Source organism: Esox lucius, chromosome 3 (assembly GCF_011004845.1).
Source record: "Esox lucius isolate fEsoLuc1 chromosome 3, fEsoLuc1.pri, whole genome shotgun sequence".
In the NCBI taxonomy this organism is placed as follows: domain Eukaryota; kingdom Metazoa; phylum Chordata; class Actinopteri; order Esociformes; family Esocidae; genus Esox; species Esox lucius.
Window position 1 is genome coordinate 31,720,451 of NC_047571.1, and position 21,090 is coordinate 31,741,540.

Here is a 21,090-nt window from a genome sequence, read left to right on the forward strand (position 1 = left end):
CAGGCAGATTTCAAGCTTCTTTTTCCTTCATCTTAGTCCCAGCAGAGAGGCTATAGAGATGGCTTAGGAGACATTTGTCTTTGGTCAAAAAGCTTAGCTTTCTCTGCCAACATGCTTTTGCTGGCACTTACCAAATTCAGATCAATCAGTTACACTTAACCAGGTCTATTCTTCTTCGTTCTGTTACAAATAATTTTACATTGACCTTAATCTCCTAGCTTTTGGACTAATTCAACCTACAGTATGGGCTTTACTCAGAATCAGTGTGCAATGTTGGAGAGACACGGTGTGATTTGGGTTGCCTCCTTCCATTGTGTATAAAATCTTGAGGAAGACCCATTTCTCACTGGGTTTACATACATTGTATCCAATAAGCAAGCTGTGTGCCTGTAGGACGATGTTTTTTAGGACTAAACATTTGATCCAGTTATTACTAGCCGGAAAGAAATGTTGTAGGAAAGTCAAACAAAACGTCCTCCGTGCTGCACAGTGATTGGCTAGTACTCGTCACCCGGCAACACAGACATCAGCCCCCCCTGTAAGCCCATAGCACCACAGGACCATCCAGGCGTTGAAGTCACGCGACCGCACTCACCCACTGGGGACATCTCTGGGACCCGGGCGGAGTACGGCCCGTCCAGGAACTTGGGCTCGTTGTCGTTAATGTCCTGGACCTTGATGACGAACTCGGACTCCGGCTCCACTGGCAGGTCGGTCTCGCGGCTTCGGGCCTGGGCCCTGAGGGTGTAGTAGGGCTGCTCCTCCCGGTCCAGGCGCTTGGTGGCGTGGATGTCACCCGTGTTCTCGTCGATGGTGAAGATGGAGGTGGCCCCCTCGCCGTTGAGTACGTACTTCACCCGTCCTTCACCCTTGTCCACGTCGGAGTGCAGCTACAGGAGGGGGGAGAGTGCAGGTTATGATTACAGCACAACACAGTGCAATATATTTAAGGTGTGTCTCCAGACTATTGACTGGTGCTGTATGTTCTCCTATTTTTACAGGGTTTCTGTTAAAGCTGAGCCATGTATTACAACAATGAAAACATTTCACCAAATGGAAATGAAACATACATTAAGCAATATGGTCGTAATTGACGATAGAAATATGACTTATATGACATTTCAAATGCAGTACAGTGCAGTATGATGAGTTCCCAAAACAGAATGGTAAAATTTGCAAACAGTCTGGAGTAGTATTTTGGAAGATTTAGTACATGCAGTAAGAAAGCTGCACAAAATAATAGTTTTTTGCTAAAAACGTGATGTCTTTCAAATTCCCTAACCTCCCACCCTCTCCCTAACTACTCAATCCAAAGTCCACCTTTCTAAATATCCGTTTTTACCGGACCGCGTAAGTGAAGCGTCTCTTACTGAGTGAGTGCCTGACTGACTGTCTAGCCATTGTTAAACAGCCTAACGGTTATGGACACAGATTGATATGTAGGCGACCGGGGTTTGATCCTCACCATGGATCTGTCACGGTACGGTGAGCAGCAGCGCCACCATTCCGTGCACCCTCAGTTCCCATCACTCATGAACACATCCCGGACTTGTTTTGTGTCACATGTCTTTAACCATGCACACCAGGTCCCCATCACATCATTGGTAAGTGTTTAAATGTTTGCCCTCTGCTCTCCGCATTGGTGGATCATTGTTGTGTTTGATGTTGTCGTGTGTTGCCCTTAAATTTACATTTCTTTAGAACCGTTATGTACAGTTGTTTTGCTGCTTAAGTCAGCCCTTTTCTTTGTTGTTTGGTCGTGCGTGGTATTTGTTGAATTAAAAGCCAAGACCAACTGCATTCCGCCTGCGCCTGGTTCCTTACTCACCGATGACAGAAATTATCCACCAAAAAACAGAACCAGCAGGCTACGAAAGAGGAGGATATTATATGGAATGGCATTAGGTTTTGTTCAGGATAAACTAGAACTTCGCTGTCTTCAAGCATCAATAGCTACATTATAGTAAGCCTAAAGTAAAACTGTCAATGGTTATTTTGCCATGGACGAACTGCACCGACAAGGAAACTGCTCTGAATTTACATAGTGCAGTTCACATAGCATAGTGGTTGGCTATTCAACTGTCATTGTTTTCTAAAGAAACAAACCAGCTTTGGAGTGATTGGAGTCATTGTTTTCATTATAGGTACTGTATAGCTTTTAGCTAGCCATCTACAGTATTCTCTTTCTAATTTAACGTGTTGAATGTAGTGTAGCGATCCTGCTGTCACTGTGCTGACACCTCCCCCCTTCCCCGTGTTGTCCCTGTCCTTGTCCATCTGGTCATGCTTTCTCACAAGCCCACATGCATTTATTAATTATTACAATTTGTACTCTTAGTATGTTCACCCGGCACAGCCAGAAGAGGACTGGTCACCCCTGTGAGCCCGGGTCCTCTCTAGGTTTCTTCCTAAATTTCGGCCTTCTTAGGGAGTTTTTCCTAGCCACTGAAATTCAACACTACTGTTGTTTGCTCCTTGGGGTTGAAGGCCAGGTGTTTTGTAAAAGCACTTTGTGACAACTGCTGATGTAAAAAGGGCTTTATAAATACATTTGATTGATTGAAGTAAACAAATAGCACATCTCTACACACGTATCACGTGCACCCACACCTGCTGTTTAAATAGCGTAGTGGTTAAAGACGCAGACTGTCACATTGTAAACCACGGATCGAATCTAGCCAGGGCAACAACATTCACCCCTTCTAATTGTGGGCGGGCAGAATTAGGCTTGCCTGGTTCCTCTTCTTGTTTTAGGGAATATGAGAAAATTCTAAATTGTTTTAATTAATTTATGCCATTTTACTAATATTGAACAGTCCTATAATTCATTTGAAATGTTTTGATCTTGTTTTTAAAAGACATAAACCTAGACTGCTGGGAATTAGTGCGTTAACAATGTCGAATTGTTCGGTTCCTTTCCTTAACACACACCTCTGTCTTTCCAAAATCAGTTCATTTCTCGAATATATGAATACCAATTGCCATCCCTGGTCTAGTATATCATGTTAATAAGCACAATACATGAGTGTTTACAACACAGCTCACATTTCTCAGGTACTGCTCCAGGTGCCCTAGTTTTCCGATATCTGTTTCTTATTTATTGGACGTGTTTTACCAAGACTGATTTGCATACCTCGATATGTTAGCCCGCACTCAAACTTCACTCTTCATTACCAGGGATTTTATTCACCACGGAGTCGCTGCATCTTGCGTTAAAATGCAAATACTGGCCAACAAGTCTATTTTACATCCGACATGCTACGTGAGGGAGTTGTTCGAAAGCACCACACTGTTTTTCACATCATACCGGGAATTACTGAGATTTATAATACCTCCATGCTATTAATAAAAGTGTTTTATGTTGATGAAAAAAAACTTATAATAGGCCTGTGGGTGTCTTTGGGTCTGTTTGCATTTCTCAATGGAAAATTATTGTAAATACAATCCTTTCATCATTATAATCTCTGTCTGGAGAATGCTCACTATATCTTTTCAAACGGGAAATCCCTGGTGCTGTTCTCCCTACCCAGCCCATTTACACCCCACCTCTTTTCCTCTGGCTGAAAATCTTTATTTAATGGAAGTCTCTTGAGGTGTCTGGGCCACAAAACCAGGCCTTTCACTTTTTCTCCACTTACATTGAAACCATCTTATTTTTCAGGTCCTCAATCTAACCCTCTTCAGACCGAACAGAAAGAGGGAGCATTTCAGTGTGCGATGTGGCACAAAGGCCTTGTCTTGTGAATGCACTTGAAATCAACTGACAAGCAGACAAATATAGTACGATAAATTGCAACTGCAATTAAGGGTGTTCAGTGACCTTAACACCACATATCAGCACTGTCATTGGATCAGGACAGAGATAAACAAACAAAAAATACATGATACCAATGAAGACCCGTAAAAAAGTGTGTGGGTGTGTATTCCAGGTACAGTGTTGTGTTGGGCAAGGACATAGGTGCGGGGGTGGGGTTAGAAGCAGATATATTGTGCCCCCCCACAATATAAAGTACACTTTACAAACACTTTTAATGTGCCCCAAACCCCCCCCAATATCAAACTCACTTCTATGCCCTTGGTACTGGGCTCAGTCGTCTGTGTGTACAATTATTTGAACCAAGCTAAAAAAAAAAAAAATACACTGATTTTCATTCCTCATACACCTTTCTCCCCCATGCGCAGCGGCTCAAAGCCCCAAGTAACAAGAAATCTCTGCAGCTGAGCTCGACAGTCGTTTCTAAGTGACTGCCCGCTGCTGCTTAAGTTGCACTCTCCTGGTGCAGCATGGGATATCTTCCCAGGCACTCTAGTGCCAGGCCTTTGTGCCACATTGCCACGTCATTTAGAAGCAGACCTGCGTCTGCTCTGACCTGTTTCTGAAAGTTCCAGATACATGAAGGAATTGATCCTGTCTGATCCACACTGCAGCTGAGTAGCTTGTGACATCCATGTAACGCAAAACTGTGGAAAGCTTCGGAGACTGCCCAGTTAGCTAGCTACCCATATCAAGCAAATGCCTTGTTATCCAGAAATATATGTTTGCCAGTGCAATGTAATAGTTAAGGCAACAAGACCAGACAATGAACACTTCTGAGATTTGAGGGGTGTATCTTAATCTTAATAAATGTATTAGTATGACCCATCATTTTCATGATTTAAGAAAACATTGCCAAACCACCCTAATCAAATGTTTTAAATTACTTTTCCGGGGAACGCGCACAGTCACTTAGAAGTGTCCTTGTTTTTGAAAGAAAACGTCCGTTGATTGATGACCACTGAAATAACGTCAAATTCATCAGAAACACAGTGAAGACGCGAAGCAGAAGACATATCTCAGACTGGCCAATAAACAGAACAGATTAAGATGGGCAAAAGAAACACAGACACTGGACACAGGAAGACTGGAACAAAAAGACCATCACCAAGGAGTTGTCTCTCCATTGTTAACGTTGAGACTGGTGTTTTACGCGTAGTATTTAATGAAGCTGCCCCCTGTGAGGCATCTGTTTCTCAAACTGGACACTCCAACGTATTTGTCCTCTTGCTCAGTTGTGCACCGGGGCCTCCCACTCCTCTTTCTACTCTGGTTAGAGACAGTTTTCAGCAGTGCTAACATAATTGCAAAAGGGTTTTCTAATGATCACATAGCCTTTTAAAATGATAAACCTGGATTAGCAAACACAATGTGCCTTTGGAACACAGGAGTGATGGTTGCTGATAATGGGCTACATCTATGGGCCACGTCCATTAAAAATAGCTTTTTCCAGATACAGTAGTCATGTACAACATTAACAAGACTGCACTGTATTTCTGATCATTATTTTATTTTAATGGACGAATGAATAGATTTTCTTTCAAAACATCTATGTGACCCCAAACTTTAGAATGGTAGTATATGTATTTGAGAAATATAAACACTCTCTCAACCACATGTTGCTGGTTTTTATGAAAACAGCTATTTGTTTTGCCTGTTAAATTCAAATGAGTTATTGTTTTAGTTACTAATGCCACAGTCCTGGTAGGAAAATACAGAGGATGTCATGTTCTGGTTGTTTCCATCTTCCCTCTCTTTTCTCCCTCAAGAAAGATGCGCTTCTTAACATACCTGTACATTCTCACCTGGTAACCATGGAGACAACTGTCAGAGACGTGCAAGTAACAAACATCTCCTTCAGGATCTATACCTTCAGGATACCCAAGGAAAACTGTGCTTTAACCAGAGTCAGAGGAATGTCCATACAGAGGAAGACCCCCGTGACGCGACGCTGGGAGTTTTGGGCCGGCACCAAGTCTTTGCTATCTCCTATAGTCATCGTCGACCGTCGACAGACACGCGGCAGCTATCGCAATGTCACATCTGAGCACAATATCTCCAGCATCTGCTTGGAAAAAGGCCCACCAGAAAGGATTAATAGAAACATGTAGCGAATGCAAGCTTGGCTTAAAGAAAACAGTTAGTGTTGAATGTGGACAAACAAAAGTGTTTGGACAGAGGAGGTCGGTAGGCTTTATCTGCTGCAGAGTCTGTACACAGCAAACAACAGATTTCAGAAAATAGAACAGTAGCACAGATGTCAATCTCCGGGCACAAACCTGCCACTCTGCAAGGAGAAAAACAAATCTGGGGATTTTGTTTTCATATTTTTTTTGTCAACTAATGCTTCCACATTATAGTGCTCATTAACTGCACTTTTCATACTGTAAACTTGTATTCTATTGTCTGTAGATTTCCTGTCTGTGCCAGATTATATGTTATCATGCGCCGAGCTGCAGCCAAAGTGTCCCGCAGGGACAACAATGTCATTTTCTTATCTTATCTCTTATTAACAGACCAAAATTAACATAATGACATTGTAATGAAGTGGCTTTTTGATTTGATGTGCAAATTTCAATTAATTTACCCAAATTGACAGAATGGAAATGGATATTGACCCCGGAACCCGCTGTGAGCATCTAAAGCCCTCAAATCACCCAAACACAATGACCCCATCAAATTATTATGATGAAGACCCATTTACTCCAGGGCATGAAGATGCAGACAGACAGACACTCTATCAATGGTTGGGTGTGTGTGTGTGTGTGTGCACGTGTGTTTGTTTGTGTGTGTGTGTCTATCAAAGTTAGCATATTGTAACAGTAATAAAGGAAGACATATGAACCCGGCTATTACAAGCTGTCTTGCGTTTCCACCAGTAAACACCAATTACGCGAGGGAGATTACAAAGCCTGCTCATTTGCCTAATTTTGTGTTCGTCTGTCTCCCTCACTATATCACAGCTAGCCCCGCGTGCCGACCATCCGCGCGGCAAACGTCGGCCAAGTCAGGAACGCGCCGTCGTGACACTGCCTTGCCTGCCAGCTCACATCAACTACCCTGACTATTGACTGCACCCCCCCCCCCACACACCCCCTATCCTCAACACCCCCCCTGCCCCACGGGCTCACCCGCTCTCCGGCACATAAACCCTCCTATCAAATCAGGGGCGTCGAAATGCACGTCGGATCTTGAATGATGGGCTTGTCGCCGGGCGGGTTTGGCCGGCCGCCCTCCCAGACGGTCTGTGGAATTTCGCTTTGGCAAATTCAATTACGGCGTCCGAGACCGAGAGCTGACGGATGCCCTACAGATGGCGGCCCTAATTGAATAGTTAGACTCAATCATTCCCCTTTATTTAAAGGACGTTGCGTGGAACATGTGGGAGAGTAAGGCTCGATATACCGACAAAAAACCGCCCAATACTAGCACTATGTGATCCTTACTAACATTTTATGAAACCACAGATTTGCGGCCATAAATGGACAACCATGTGGTGGATAGTGGTTACCACACTAGCTGAAGGAAAGCGTTGCCCAGAAGAAAGGGGTGGAATACAGCGATTAACGCTTGTCTGAATGGAACTAAGTTGATAATGACCAGTAACAATGCTGAATTACTAAACGACAAAAACCAACCACATTAGTAGGTTTATCCCCAATGGGAAAAGGAAGTTCACATTTAATTAGGCTTTCCACAGTGCCTCGTTCTACCTGAGTTACAATCCCTCAGTCCACACGAGACAATCGAGAGGCGTTTTGGAAATCTACTCCCAGAGAGCTACAGCGGCAGGGTTGACACACTACAGCAGTGTGTTTGCTCCTTCTCTAAGCTGGGCACAACAACCGCTACGGATCAACTGCAACGTTTGAAAATAACGGGGGATGATGGTTTCTGGACGCAGGTCTCCGAATCTGAGGCCGCCGGGCCAGCCAGCTGGCGGGGTGGTGTCTTCCCTGTGGCGTCTGCAATGCCAGGGCTGTGGTTTCCACTCCCACGTGGGGCCAGGACTGAACAAAACGTTACAGTATATGCACTCACTCACCACTGTGTTCCCGCTCTGGATCGGAGAATCTGTTGAAAGACCGAATTGGGTTTGTGGATCACAGCCTTCTGTTGATAGTGAGGAGACACTGTGGTCCAGAAAGGAGCCGTGGCACCCAGGAGGCCCTTCCATGGTAAATATTTATTTATCAGTGCAGTAGAGGAGTGTGCCTCCGTTTGTTTTGCTCTCATAGGCTGGCAGCAATTTTCACTGTATTACTTACAGTTAAGTTCTACACAAGTTTCTTTTGAGCTCATTGGTTGTTTGACATAAATTGTATCATATTGCAGAGTCTGTATTTTCCATCAACACTAGCGTTTATTTAAAAACACAGATACTGTTATTTATGTATTCTTCCTTTCCTTGTATATATCTCCCCTCTGACTTGAAAATGCCCTGGAGCCCTCTTCAGCTTATTGTGTTGTTTGGAGGAGAGAGACGGGGAGAAGGGGTGGGGTTGAGGATGTGGACCCAGAGAGAGAAAGAGAACCAGAGAGAGAAGAGGAGAGAGAGAGAGAGAGAGAGAGAGAGCACTTTAAATTTCAGGGCCCCCTCTCTCCTCATCTCACTTCTCGGTCTTTGTTCATAACATCTAACAATAAAAGACAGATCCAGGGCGGGAATTGGCTCCCGCTGCCTCCCTCTGAGCTCAGGTGGAGAAGAAGCACCTTCAAATTTCATCATTTCCTTTCCTGTGTATTGGAAGAGCCCCCCTCATCCCTAAATAGACAGAACACAATGCCTCTGGCAATTAAGAAAACTGGGGGAAAAATGTGTGAAAGATCTGCAGGATTTATCCTGACACACCACTAGGTTCTTAACAGACCGGGGTTCAAATACTATTTGAAATCTTTCTAACACATATGCCGGCCGTGATTCTGGTTCTGGGAGGGACAGGGGGTGGATTATTATATTATTTATTGGCTGGACTTTTGTGTGCTTGCACTCTAATTACTGGGAACTCCTTCCCCTTTTTGGGTTATATTTTACAAGGAGAATGTATGAAAGCCTCAAGAGTGCTAGCTATATAAATGCAAATTGTAATGCTTTATGGCACCACTCTATTCAGGGGAAATCCAGAGCTTTTCCCTTTTTTATCATCGTCATTAGAATCAGAGATGTGTGCTCATATCATTTTCTGCACATGAAGGACTGTGCTGGCCCGAATAAAAAGAGCTTGTTCATTCCACAGCCACCAGGCCAGCCCATCCACCTAATTATATGAAAAACAGACTATTCATTTTCTCCATTATTAGATTGAGCGTGTGCGTTTGCCCGGGTGCACGTGTGTCGTGGTGTCTTTGTGAGAGAAAGAGAGACAGAGAGAGTGAGGAAGAGAGAGACAGATAGAGAGAGGGAGAGAGTGAGGAAGAGAGAGACAGATAGAGAGAGGGAGAGAGAGAGGAAGAGAGAGACAGATAGAGAGGGAGTGAGAGACAGATAGAGAGACAGAGAGAGAGAGGGAGTGAGAGACAGATAGAGAGAGGGTGAGAGAGAGGGAGAGAGAGACAGATAGAGAGAGGGAGAGTGGGAGGGAGGGAGGGAGGGTGGAGAGAGGGAGGGAGAGAGATGGAAGGAGGGAGGGAAAGAGGGAGGGAGGGGCTGTTGCAGTGTTGCTGGAAGGCGTTCCAGGGGAAAGTGCTGGTCATTGCCAACCTGATGACTTTCATCTGCTCCGCTGATAAACGTCTGTGGCAGAGCGGCCCAGGGACTGGGGGGCTAGATTAAAAGACACGGCGTTGCATTTCATTAACAAACACATGTTCGGAATCACTCCAAAGAGGATTTGGGCTGGTTGGGGTGGGGAGCCTCTTGTTGATCTGGAACATGAAACGAAGTAACGGGGCACCGTTGGTTTTTTACAACCCACCATCTCGGGTTTGTTTGATTTGACATATTTTTGCAAAGGCACTAATGTGGTGAGAGTGAAAGCGGGAACAGACTGGGGAGCAGGGAACGCCAATATGAGGTCTCGTTTTCATTATACAGATGTACTATTTACCGCTTCCCAGTGGTAGTATGGAGACCCTGCTGTACAGTTGGAAATTGTAAGACTCTGGGGTCGGGAAACGATGTCGGCTGGGGCTTGCATGGTGTAGATGCCAGGAAGGGAATGACAAAGGAGATGTTATCCTGCCTGGTCCTCATTACAAACCCATCAAAGAGGTGCAGTCATGGGGGGGCGGCGGGGGGGGGGGGGGGGGGGGGGGGGGGGGATATGGGTCTGGCAGTGTGGTCAGTGCACAGAAAATGCTGATGGACTTCAGAAGTGGCCCAGTGCATTCCCAGCGAATGCTCTTCACTGCGCCTTCAAAGGATCCACTCCAATTAAACCCAAATTCAAAGGGCTTTTTCTCAGGAGCGACCCGACAAACAACGGGGTGGATGTGGGGGGGCGCAATCGGCTTAGGCTGCGGTGCTCCCACTGCGCTGTAGGGATTGTCAAGGAGTGGAAGGGATACTTCATGGATTTTCGAGAAAATACTTTTGTTTTAGTGAACGGCTGAAGTAGTGGGGCATGCAGTGACCATGCAGTGACCATGCAGTGACTGTGGAATCATTAACACGTCAAACAGCACAGAAGTTTCACTCTGGGTTTATAAGTTTCCGGACCACATTGACTCACACTTTGCTTTAAGGTCCCAGCAGGAAATGTCCTTAAAGGGCCAGCGCACCAATTAACCGCTACGGTCTCTTGCTTAGTGTTACCAAGTTGTTCCATACTGAAGCGGACACAGTTTAGTTAGCAAGGGACTGGAAAGTCTACAACCCTCTCTGTGACTTTTACCTCTCCTTCAGGCAGCCATGCTTATCTGCAATAACTGCCGATATTACTTAGCGCCCCCCTGAGAAACGGAGGGCGCATCATTTATTCATCCAAGCGAGATATCAAACCATGCTTTGGCTGCTTATTAAGGCTGATACATCACTGTGTACATCCAGTGTCTGGCAACCTCTGACGAAAAGTCACTGCGGATACTGATTACGGCAGCCGTAATCAGAGATGTAGGTTCAGAGACCCCTTTGGTCTCCGTGGCTGCATTTTGCTGTTGGCCCACAGCATCAGGAAGGATTCAGATGATTCACTGAGGCATATGCTCCAGTAAGATGAATGACATTACAAGTAGGGAAGACTAAGTCTGAAATTCAGTGCGAAGAATGTGGTACCGTAAAAAACCGGCATAGGGAATTGTAGTCCCAGCACTGTACCCTACTGACATATTAATATAATAAAGGCAGAGGAAGTGGATACGTAGAGTAGATAAACACCCTATTGCAGTCTAGCCAACCTTGCCCCATCCCGGAAAAGATCTCCATCATGTTGGCACACTGGCTTTTCTCTACCTCCTTTTATCAGCACTATATCTACTTTTTACCTCTTTACTGGTGAATTGTCTAAATGTTGTCTACATGCCATTTCAACCTAATCAGTTCACATTTTAGTAATGTAGCAACACTCTCATCCAAAATGAGCAACTGGGTGTTGGTGCCTTGCTCAAGGGCACATTGTCAGATTATAATTGTTTTGCTGGTAAGCATAGGGATACAACAAACTCTCTTACCACTAGATCATCATACTGGAATATTCAATTAGAGTGTAATATGTTGCTGTCTTGAATTCCACACATGCGCAGGACAGAAGCTTCGGACCTTTAGCCCCCAAACAGTTTAAGGTATGAAGACATAACAATTTACATACATTGGACAAAAGGCTCAGGAACGATGTACCACTCTGTTCTAGGTTTCATGTCCCACCGTTAATAAAAAGTGCCTGAAAAGAAATACTCTATATATTTCCCCAAATAGAAACTGACAAGACATTACATAAATTCAAAGGTCCACTTTCATCTACCATCGTCCGTTATAAGTACTGAGTGCAAAAGGTCCAACAAAAAACGACATGACGGGATTTCTCGCCGGTCTCATTTGTGGAATTAAAAAATTCCACAGATGAAAACGAATGTCTTATCTTGCAGTGTGAAGAGGTCTCATAAGACTCTTGGACAATAAGCATGCCGAGACATTAAATTACCTAATACCAGAGACTCATTTTTCAATAGTCGATTATCATTTTTACACTTGCTAACAAAGAAAGAAAAAATATCTGCAAAAGATATCTTCCTCAGAACCGTGTGACGTTATTTGCAATGTACTCTTCAATGTCCTTTTCTTCAGACCTTTCAGTGGAATTGAAATAAGAGTATGTGTGATCTGTAGAGATGTGCATTTGATAAGCCAGGGTGACAGGCTGTATGCCTACGAAAGACTCTTTGAACATTTTTCTATTCCTTCTGAAAGGCTCACGGTATGATTACAATTACTATTATTATTTCTAAACCTTTATTCATTCAGGAAGTCCTACCGAGTCAGATACAGTGGGGAGAACATGTATTTGATACACTGCCAATTTTGCAGGTTTTCCCACTTACAAAGCATGTAGAAGTCTGTAATTTTTTATCGTAGGTACTCTTCAACTGTGAGAGACGGAATCTAAAGCAAAAATTCAGAAAATCACATTGTATGATTTTTAAGTAATTAATTAGCATTTTATTGTATGACATAAGTATTTGATACATCCGAAAAGCAGAACTTAATATTTGGTACAGAAACCTTTGTTTGCCATTACAGAGATCATACGTTTCCTGTAGTTCTTGACAGGTTTGCACACACTGCAGCAGGGATATTGGCCCACTCCTCCATACAGACCTTCTCCAGATCCTTCAGGTTTCGGAGGTGTCGCTGGGCAATACAGACTTTCAGCTCCTTCTATTGGGTTCAGGTTTGGAGACGGGCTAAGCCACTCCAGGACCTTGAGATGCTTCTTACGGAGCCACTCCTTAGTTGCCCTGGCTGTGTGTCATGCTGGAAGACCCAGCCACGATCCATCTTCAATGCTCTTATTGAGGGAAGGAGGTTGTTGGCCATGATCTCGCGACACATGGCCCCATGGTCCCTCCTCAATACGGTGCAGTCATCCTATTCCCTTTGCAGAAAAGCATCCCCAAAGAATGATGTTTCCACCTCCATGCTTCACGGTTGGGATGGTGTTCTTGGGGTTGTACTCATCCTTCTTCTTCCTCCAAACACGGTGAGTGGAGTTTAGACCAAAAAGCAAATATTTGTCTCATCAGACCACATAATCTTCTCCCATTCCTCCTCTGGATCATCCAGAAAGTCATTGGCAAACTTCAGACGGGCCTGGACGTGCGCTGCTGGATTTTTATCCATGATGGCGTAATCTGTTTCTAATGTTTTTCTTTGAGACTGTGGTCCAAGCTCTCTTCAGGTCATTGACCAGGTCCTGCCGTGTAGTTCTGGGCTGATCCCTCACCTTCCTCATGATCATTGATGCCCCACGAGGTGAGATCTTGCATGGAGCCCCAGACGGAGGGAGATTGACCATCATCTTGAACTTCTTCCATTTTCTAATAATTGCGCCAACAGTTGTTGCCTTCCCACCAAGCTGCTTGCCTATTGTCCTGTAGACCATCCCAGCCTTGTGCAGGTCTATAATTTTATCCCTGATGTCCTTACACAGCTCTCTGGTCTTGGCCATTGTGGAGAGGTTGGTGTCTGTCTGTTTGATTGAGTGTGTGGACAGGTGTCTTTTATACAGGTAACGAGTTCAAACAGGTGCAGTTAATACAGGTAATGTGTGGAGAACAGGATGGCTTCTTAAAGAAAAACTAACAGGTCTGTGAGAGCCGGAATTCTTACTGGTTGGTAGGTGATCAAATACTTATGTATTTCATTATTTAAAAATCATACAATGTGATATTCTGGATTTTTGTTTTAGATTCCGTCACTCACAGTTAAAGAGTACCTATGATAGAAATTACAGACTTCCACATGCTTAGTAAGTAGGAAAACCTGCAAAATCAGCAGTGTATCAAATACTTGTTCTCCCCACTGTATGTCTTTGTTGGGGCAGTCCATTGTGGGATTTTCAAATGTTTCTTTTTATTTATTTATAAGGCCACAGTATGACATCAAAATAATACCCTGGGATTGTTCAATTTGCAGTGGTCTCTTAATTTTAACCCTTCTGTTCCTCATTCAAAACTTTCCTTTCCAACTTTTTTGGATAGGATTCTTAATTTTTTCTGGAGCTGTATATATTTATTTATACAGTACTGTGCAAAAGTCTGTGCAGTAAGTGTTTACTTGCTTGTAAAATAAATGCAAATCAAACAATTCCTTGTGTTGTCCAAAGCTAATTTATATCTTGTGAGCTGGTCACAAGCAACGTCATTAAGAAATGTAAAGAAACTGGTCAAGCTGACGACAGGAAATACAGTGGAAGAACTGAGCTTGGTGCACCTGAGGAACAGTACTTCAAGGCCACTTCTGGGAGGGACTGACGGAAGTCCAGAGAAATGCTTGCTAAGCATGAGGCAATGTCAATTTGCACCAAAGTATGCACTTTGATCGAGAAAAAAACTATTTTTGTCGACAAAGATTGCAGGATGACTCCTCAGCTGGTTTCTTAGCTGAAGAATTCAGTCCCTCCACATGTTTGTTTTTTCATAGGGCAAGAGCCAATTCATTTTAAATTCGCTACTAAAATGCACTGCTAACAGGTCAAATTGTGTAGGCTCATGGGTTGACTGGACCACATTTTACAAATGTGCAATGACTATTTCTACTGTGGTAATGGGTTAAGTGTATGTGGATTTTACAGTATTATGCAGAAATTGTGTTTGGCAAAAAAATTAAAACAAATACAAGTTCTGCTTTGGTAAACTCCCAGAATCCAGAGAGGACAGAGAATGCTCTGTGGTCCACATCTATCTCTAAGCTGTGTTACATTAGATTCGTAAACATCTGCAGCATGGCAGCTGGCAGTGGTTATTTGTGCTCAGTGATAGTATGCTAAATAATGTTTATTTACCTTCAAATACACAGGGAAATTAAACTGAGACCCAGGTCTCCTTCACAGTGGCACCCTGTATTAAAGCAGTAAAAACAAACAGAGAGTAATAAAAAACAAACAAATAAAATGTATAAAAATACACTTGCATACGTGGAAGCGCACTTGAAATCCAAAAGGTTCACACTACGCTGACTGAACAAATTCAAATCCCCTTCTCACTCATTTCCGTGGAAAACACTTAAGGACTCACAAATGGTTATGTATGTGGCTTTGAAGTAGTGACCTCCTCTTTGTCCGGAAGCTCAAGATCAATTAACGTACGAGGCAGAGCATATTCAAATGACTTGAAACGTGATTAAAAAAAAAAGTGTTAAAAATAACCCTGGTATTCTCAAATGAAAGAGAACTGTTCATCTGTATGCCGCTGTCATCTACATATGAGATCTGTGTGAATACTGAAAGCACACTTGAAAGATAAAGGACGACTTTGATCGCGATGAACTTGTCAGCGATGATATGACTGGGTTGGAGTATCAAGTGAGAATATGTACACGCTCACATTCGAGGGGCTTCTTTGATACAGTTGCTCTTATGCTTTCCTTTCAGATCGTAAACGAGAGGAATTGTGAGCCCTAAGAAAATGTCACCATTTAAGTGCCTTTGCTATATCTTCATTCTGTATCCTATGGCGGCGACGATTAGGAGATAAGAATAATCGTGTCAATTGTTGTAAAGCCTGTGTCACACCCGCCAACTGATTGGACCTCCCTGTTGCTGAGCGTAGCTTTGCAATGCCACTGACTTGCCGTCTCACTGCCATTCAACAATAGCAATCGAATTCACGATTTGAATATTAGAATATTATAATCGCTGGAAGTTTTGTTATAAACTAAGTTGCCAGGCCCAAAGCGTCCCAGACCACAAGTCTAAGAAGGTACCGATCAACGAGGGTTGTTCCAATATAAACAACATAATGATAAAACACATATTGTTGGTTGGGAATCTGAATGAAATGTTCCCTTTGTATTGTGTGCAAAAACACTTCCTTTGCTTTGTGAATACATAAACCCAAAATAACCATTCGGTTCAGCTGCCACAATGTATTACAAGTATTTCACGACTCCATCTTGGATGTGTACTTCCCTGATTTGTTGTTGGATTTGGAGCAGGTGGCGTACACTAACTTGCTCTTCAAGAGGATAAAGAATGTATAAAAAAGAAAGCTATTCCGTAGTACAGGTTGAATTTGTTTGTCATGTGAAATGCAGAATCGAGTCAGCACTATTCGCATCAACCTTCTGAAAATGTTCACGAAAAACAAACAAAGGGTATAGGTTATGTCCTTCCCGTGAACTCACGTCTCCAACTTGTTTTTTTTTCATAAACAGACAGAAATATTGGCACAGAAGAAAACAGAAGTAGCAATACTCCAGTCGTTGAACTCCCAGCCCTGCGTGCCCAACAATCTCAAGGATGGTCAAGCAACATCCTGTAAACTGTAGAAAAACAACCCAGCTGACAAAAATCTTACCTTGCCCACGTAAAGTGGCTCATCGCCCGTGTACTCCTCCAGCACGAAGAACTGGTTCCACACCCAGCTGCGCCTCTGTCTTTGGTGTCCCCCCCCTTCGCTGCTCCTTTGGTATGTCCCGACTCCAGGCAGGGGCACTGAATTAAGGGTCAGGGCGGAGCAGCCCATCTCCCAAATGGGTATAAACAGTGCAGTGAACACGCTAACCGCACTCCACATGGTGGGACGGTTCAGTCTCATCTTTGAGAAAAAAAGAAAAAAATCAAAATATACTAAATAATGTTTGTGTGAAAATAAACCCTCCACAGGGTAACTTGAGGGTTTTAACCGAAGTGACTGTCTGTTAAACTATTGAGTGTTTCCTATGGCAGACAAGCGTAGGCGGGTGTGGTTTCTTGGCCACTTGGTTTCTTGCCAAAGCGCCAGAATACGGCTACGACCGTGGAATGGTGTCCTTTAGACCTGCGGCTGATAATGGAAGCCTACAAAAAGGAAAGCAGAAGGTGGGAAAGAGAGAGAGAGAGAGAAGAACGAGAGAGAGAGAAAGAGAGAGAGAGAGGGTAAGGAAAAAGGGGGAGTGGAGACAAAGGATAATGGTTAGGATGAACATTATCATGCCATAAATGCTGTAATAAAGGAAATGATAATAAATGCTGTAATAAAGGAAATGATTGAAACCACGACAGCTTTCATTAAGACAAATATGTTTGTGTTCTGGTAACTATTACGGTACCTATGGTTGGTGAAATAAGGTTAATGTCGGATGACGAACCAAACGGTTCTTCAAAGTGACTAAGCCATTCACCGCAACTGACAAGAAAAAATGCAGCTTTCAAGAGATCACTTCCTTTTGAGACGCACAGCGCGGAGCAAGGAAAGTCATGTAACACAGAGCCTGTTGACCCACAGCACAGATTTCCTAGGAGACATTTGTTTGCTCATATCAAAATTGGCCCTCATTGTCTCTATGTGGCCAAGCTCACGTGACATCGGTCGGATCTGTTTCCCCGAAAAGTCTTTGTTTGCATTTCCCGTGAGACTTGTGCGAGCACTGTGCCTGGTGGTCAGCTAGAGACGAAGGAAACACCCCGCTGCATAACAATGGCCCTTGGCCCACGTGCATTTAGATGATCGATGACTGACACAGGCATGCTGCCTCTGCACAGACACGGTCAGAGAGAAGTTAAGAGATTCTCCCAGAGATCTCGTGAGAAGTAAAAGTAAAAGGAGTGTTGGTCTGAAGTCTGAATTGATTTCCCAGAGGATTTATAAGGCAATTTACTGCGAGAAAAGAGTAAGTCATACGGGACCGGTCTGGGTGGACCCAACTTGAGCTTGGCTGGTTAAACTGATTCCCATTCCCGGAGGTTTTTTATAATGGACTCCTGGGGAGTTGGAGGCACTATTCCTTCTTGCTTCATCTACCACACCCTGTTCATCAGTAGAATGTGGAGTAGGTTCCTTGGGGCCAGTGGCAAGGGGCTTTGCCCAGTGACCTGAGGTAGAAAGGGTTGAGCGCACCCCTTGATTACAATGACAGTTAAATTATGTGGCCATTTAAACATGTTTTTTGTATGTGTATGACATGTGCACCACTGAATATACTATAACAGCCTATTTTATGACATGTGCACCACTGAATATACTATAACAGCCTATTTTATGACATGTGCACCACTGAATATACTATAACAGCCTATTTTATGACATGTGCACCACTGAATATACTATAACAGCCTATTTTATGACATGTGCACCACTGAATATACTATAACAGCCTATTTTATGACATGTGCACCACTGAATATACTATAACAGCCTATTTTATGACATGTGCACCACTGAATATACTATAACAGCCTATTCTATGACATGTGCACCACTGAATATACTATAACAGCCTATTTTACATTAATTAATTAATACAATAAAAAAGAGATCTATAATTTCCTATATTTTCTTTCTCAGATTTTCCTTTTTAATTAAAGTAATGGCACATTTATTGTATATAAATGATTACTATCACTGTTCCCTTCATCTCCAGGCCCTAAGCATGGAGGTGGGTGGTGTTAAGGATGGGTTGTTATGTTGGGATTTAGGTGGGTGGAGGTGCATTACAGAATATTCCAGTTAATTACTGTGTGTGAAACTACATCCTATTCATCTAATAATAAAGGTGTGTGAAAATAAAATCCCATGTTTCTATTAATTACTGTGTGTGAAACTACATCCTATCTATCTAATTATTACTGTCTGTGAAACTACATCCTATATATATATTAATTACTGTGTGTGAAACTACATCCTATCTATCTAATAATTACTGTCTATGAAACTACATCCTATTCATCTAATAATTACTGTCTGTGAAACTACATCCTATCTATCTAATTATTACTGTCTGTGAAACTACATCCTATATATCTATTAATTACTGTGTGTGAAACTACATCCTATCTATCTAATAATTACTGTCTGTGAAACTACATCCTATATATCTATTAATTACTGTGTGTGAAACAACATCCTATCTATCTAATAATTACTGTCTGTGAAACTACATCCTATCTATCTAATAATTACTGTCTGTGAAACTACATCCTATATATCTAATAATTACTGTCTGTGAAACTACATCCTATATATCTATTAATTACTGTGTGTGAAACTACATCCTATCTATCTAATAATTACTGTCTGTGAAACTACATCCTATCTATCTAATAATTACTGTCTGTGAAACTACATCCTATATATCTAATAATTACTGTGTGTGAACCTACATCCTATATATCTATTAATTAATGTGTGTGAAAATACATCCTATCTATCTAATAATTACTGTCTGTGAAACTACATCCTATATATCTATTAATTACTGTGTGTAATTGTTCAAAGGCTATATTTGCATGGGAGAGGTTCCAAGATTCCTAACCTTATTTGATATTGTAGGAAATGTTACACAGGGAAAAACACAAGGAGATGCCTCACCTTAGACACATACACACGCTGAATACCACCACTGACATTCAAACAAAAAATCTAAAGTTTAACAGACTTCCCAGTCAAAAGAAGACAATTTCCCCAAATCTACAGATGGGACTACAATAACTTGACCAATATTAGTACTTCATGGTGTGCAGAAATGAATGTGACCCTCATGTAACTGCCGCGATTTAATCCTTGCTCTCCTGATTTCACACCACTGTACACAATTTCCAGTGACCAGATTTGGCAGATATTCTAAAAAAGTGGCTTCACTAAAGGACATCCTCAAGGTCCAGGCCTATATTCATTTGTGATTTATTTTTCGATGAGAGTGGATCAGGTGAACTGCTGCGAGGCTTGCCCAACAAAAACCTTCTTGTCCTTGGTCATTTGACAGAGGAAAGGCACATAATAAGTGTTTGGGGCAGAGAGTAGAATGAAAGAGAGGGAGACTTCATCAAAATCTGGCGCTTTATGTCAGCAGGAAGATGGTTTTGCTCGGGTTTGTGGGGTGCACCAGGAGTGTTTGTATTTTGTTGTGCATTTTTTAAAATTATATTCTACCATATTACTCTGAGGTCCACCTGCAGAAATGGCAGCAACATTTCTGCACACTCCCCATAGAGAAATACCTTGTAGGCGCATTATGCATCACAACAACAAACAAAGAAAATTAATGGAATAAGCAAGCCTGACTCGTTTCTCCTTACTTGAACTGGAACAGGACATGTGAGAAAGTAATTTCAGACAGGCAGAGAAAATCTAACGTTTTCCCTCTACACCAATCACATAAGATATTTTCAAATCAGATCGTTTCCTGAGAGATGATTTTCTTGGTTAACAGACCACTTAGTGAAGAAGAAATTAGATCAGAATCAGATGCATGTGCACCCTATGGGATTAACAAATCCAGAATAATACTTTCTATTAAGCGGTTAGAAAGCAAGACACAATGTAAGGTCTTCATAGTGTGTCTGATCTTGGGATCCAGGGCCTGCTGGTGTTAACTGTCTTAATTCAGGAAGCATTAAACACGTGAAAACCCATTTAGTGGTGTCCACAAAGATAGTCACGCGTTATCTACCAAGTTAAAAACTCCTACCAAAACGTGATGTTATTTAATTTAACTACATGGGGTCACTACCGTTAAAACGTGCAAAAAGCATCTTGATTGAATGATTTCAATCAAGAACTTGGTTATTCAGTGTCATGTTTTTATATTTCTGATAATTTCACTAAATTCGGGATACCCCTGCTGTGAAACAAAACAATAGTCAATGGCATCTTTGCCTGGGCTACGGTTACACTAATTTGGTGTTGGTAGTCTGCCGGATCAAGAGATCCGGAGTGCATTTGATCTCAACCAAATCGAAGGGATAATCAAAGTTGAATTGCCCATTTCTCTGAATGTTAAATAACACTAATATAAAACAACAATGTTTTCTGTTTGTTTTCTGCATTCCCTAGTTGTAATCAATTGGCAAGCAACATTATCAAATTGTTATTGAAATATTTGTATATAAAACCCACAACACACAGCTCTCTCTAGGCAGACCGTATATTCCAGTAAAATTAAAGTCAATATCAACATGTACAGTACAGGGGGGTGGACAAAATTACAGAAACGCCTTATAAAATATTAATACCAAGGACCTAATCAGGAGTAGGGCCACCCTTTGTCTTCAGAACAGCTCTAATCCTTCTTGAGAACGCTGAAAGTCCTGAAACGTATGTATATGGATATTCCACCATTATAAAGGAAGAAATGCCTCCAGTTCTGTCAGGCGAAGGAGGTAAAAATCTACTTTAAACTCTGTGCTCCAGAATTTCCCATAAAG

General features: G+C 42.4%; 1 protein-coding gene across 1 annotated transcript in view; it reads right to left on the reverse strand.

Annotated features, from left to right (window-relative positions):
* cdh7a (cadherin 7a) overlaps positions 1-21,090 on the reverse strand; it is an 80,824-nt gene that overhangs the window by 51,846 nt on the left and 7,888 nt on the right. The window contains exons 2-3 of the mRNA XM_010895530.4: positions 16,265-16,746; positions 596-890 (exon numbers count right to left, since the gene is read on the reverse strand). Coding sequence (XP_010893832.3) covers positions 596-890; positions 16,265-16,504 — 535 coding nt within the window. The 5' untranslated portion in view covers positions 16,505-16,746. The remainder of the gene's footprint in view (positions 1-595; positions 891-16,264; positions 16,747-21,090) is intronic.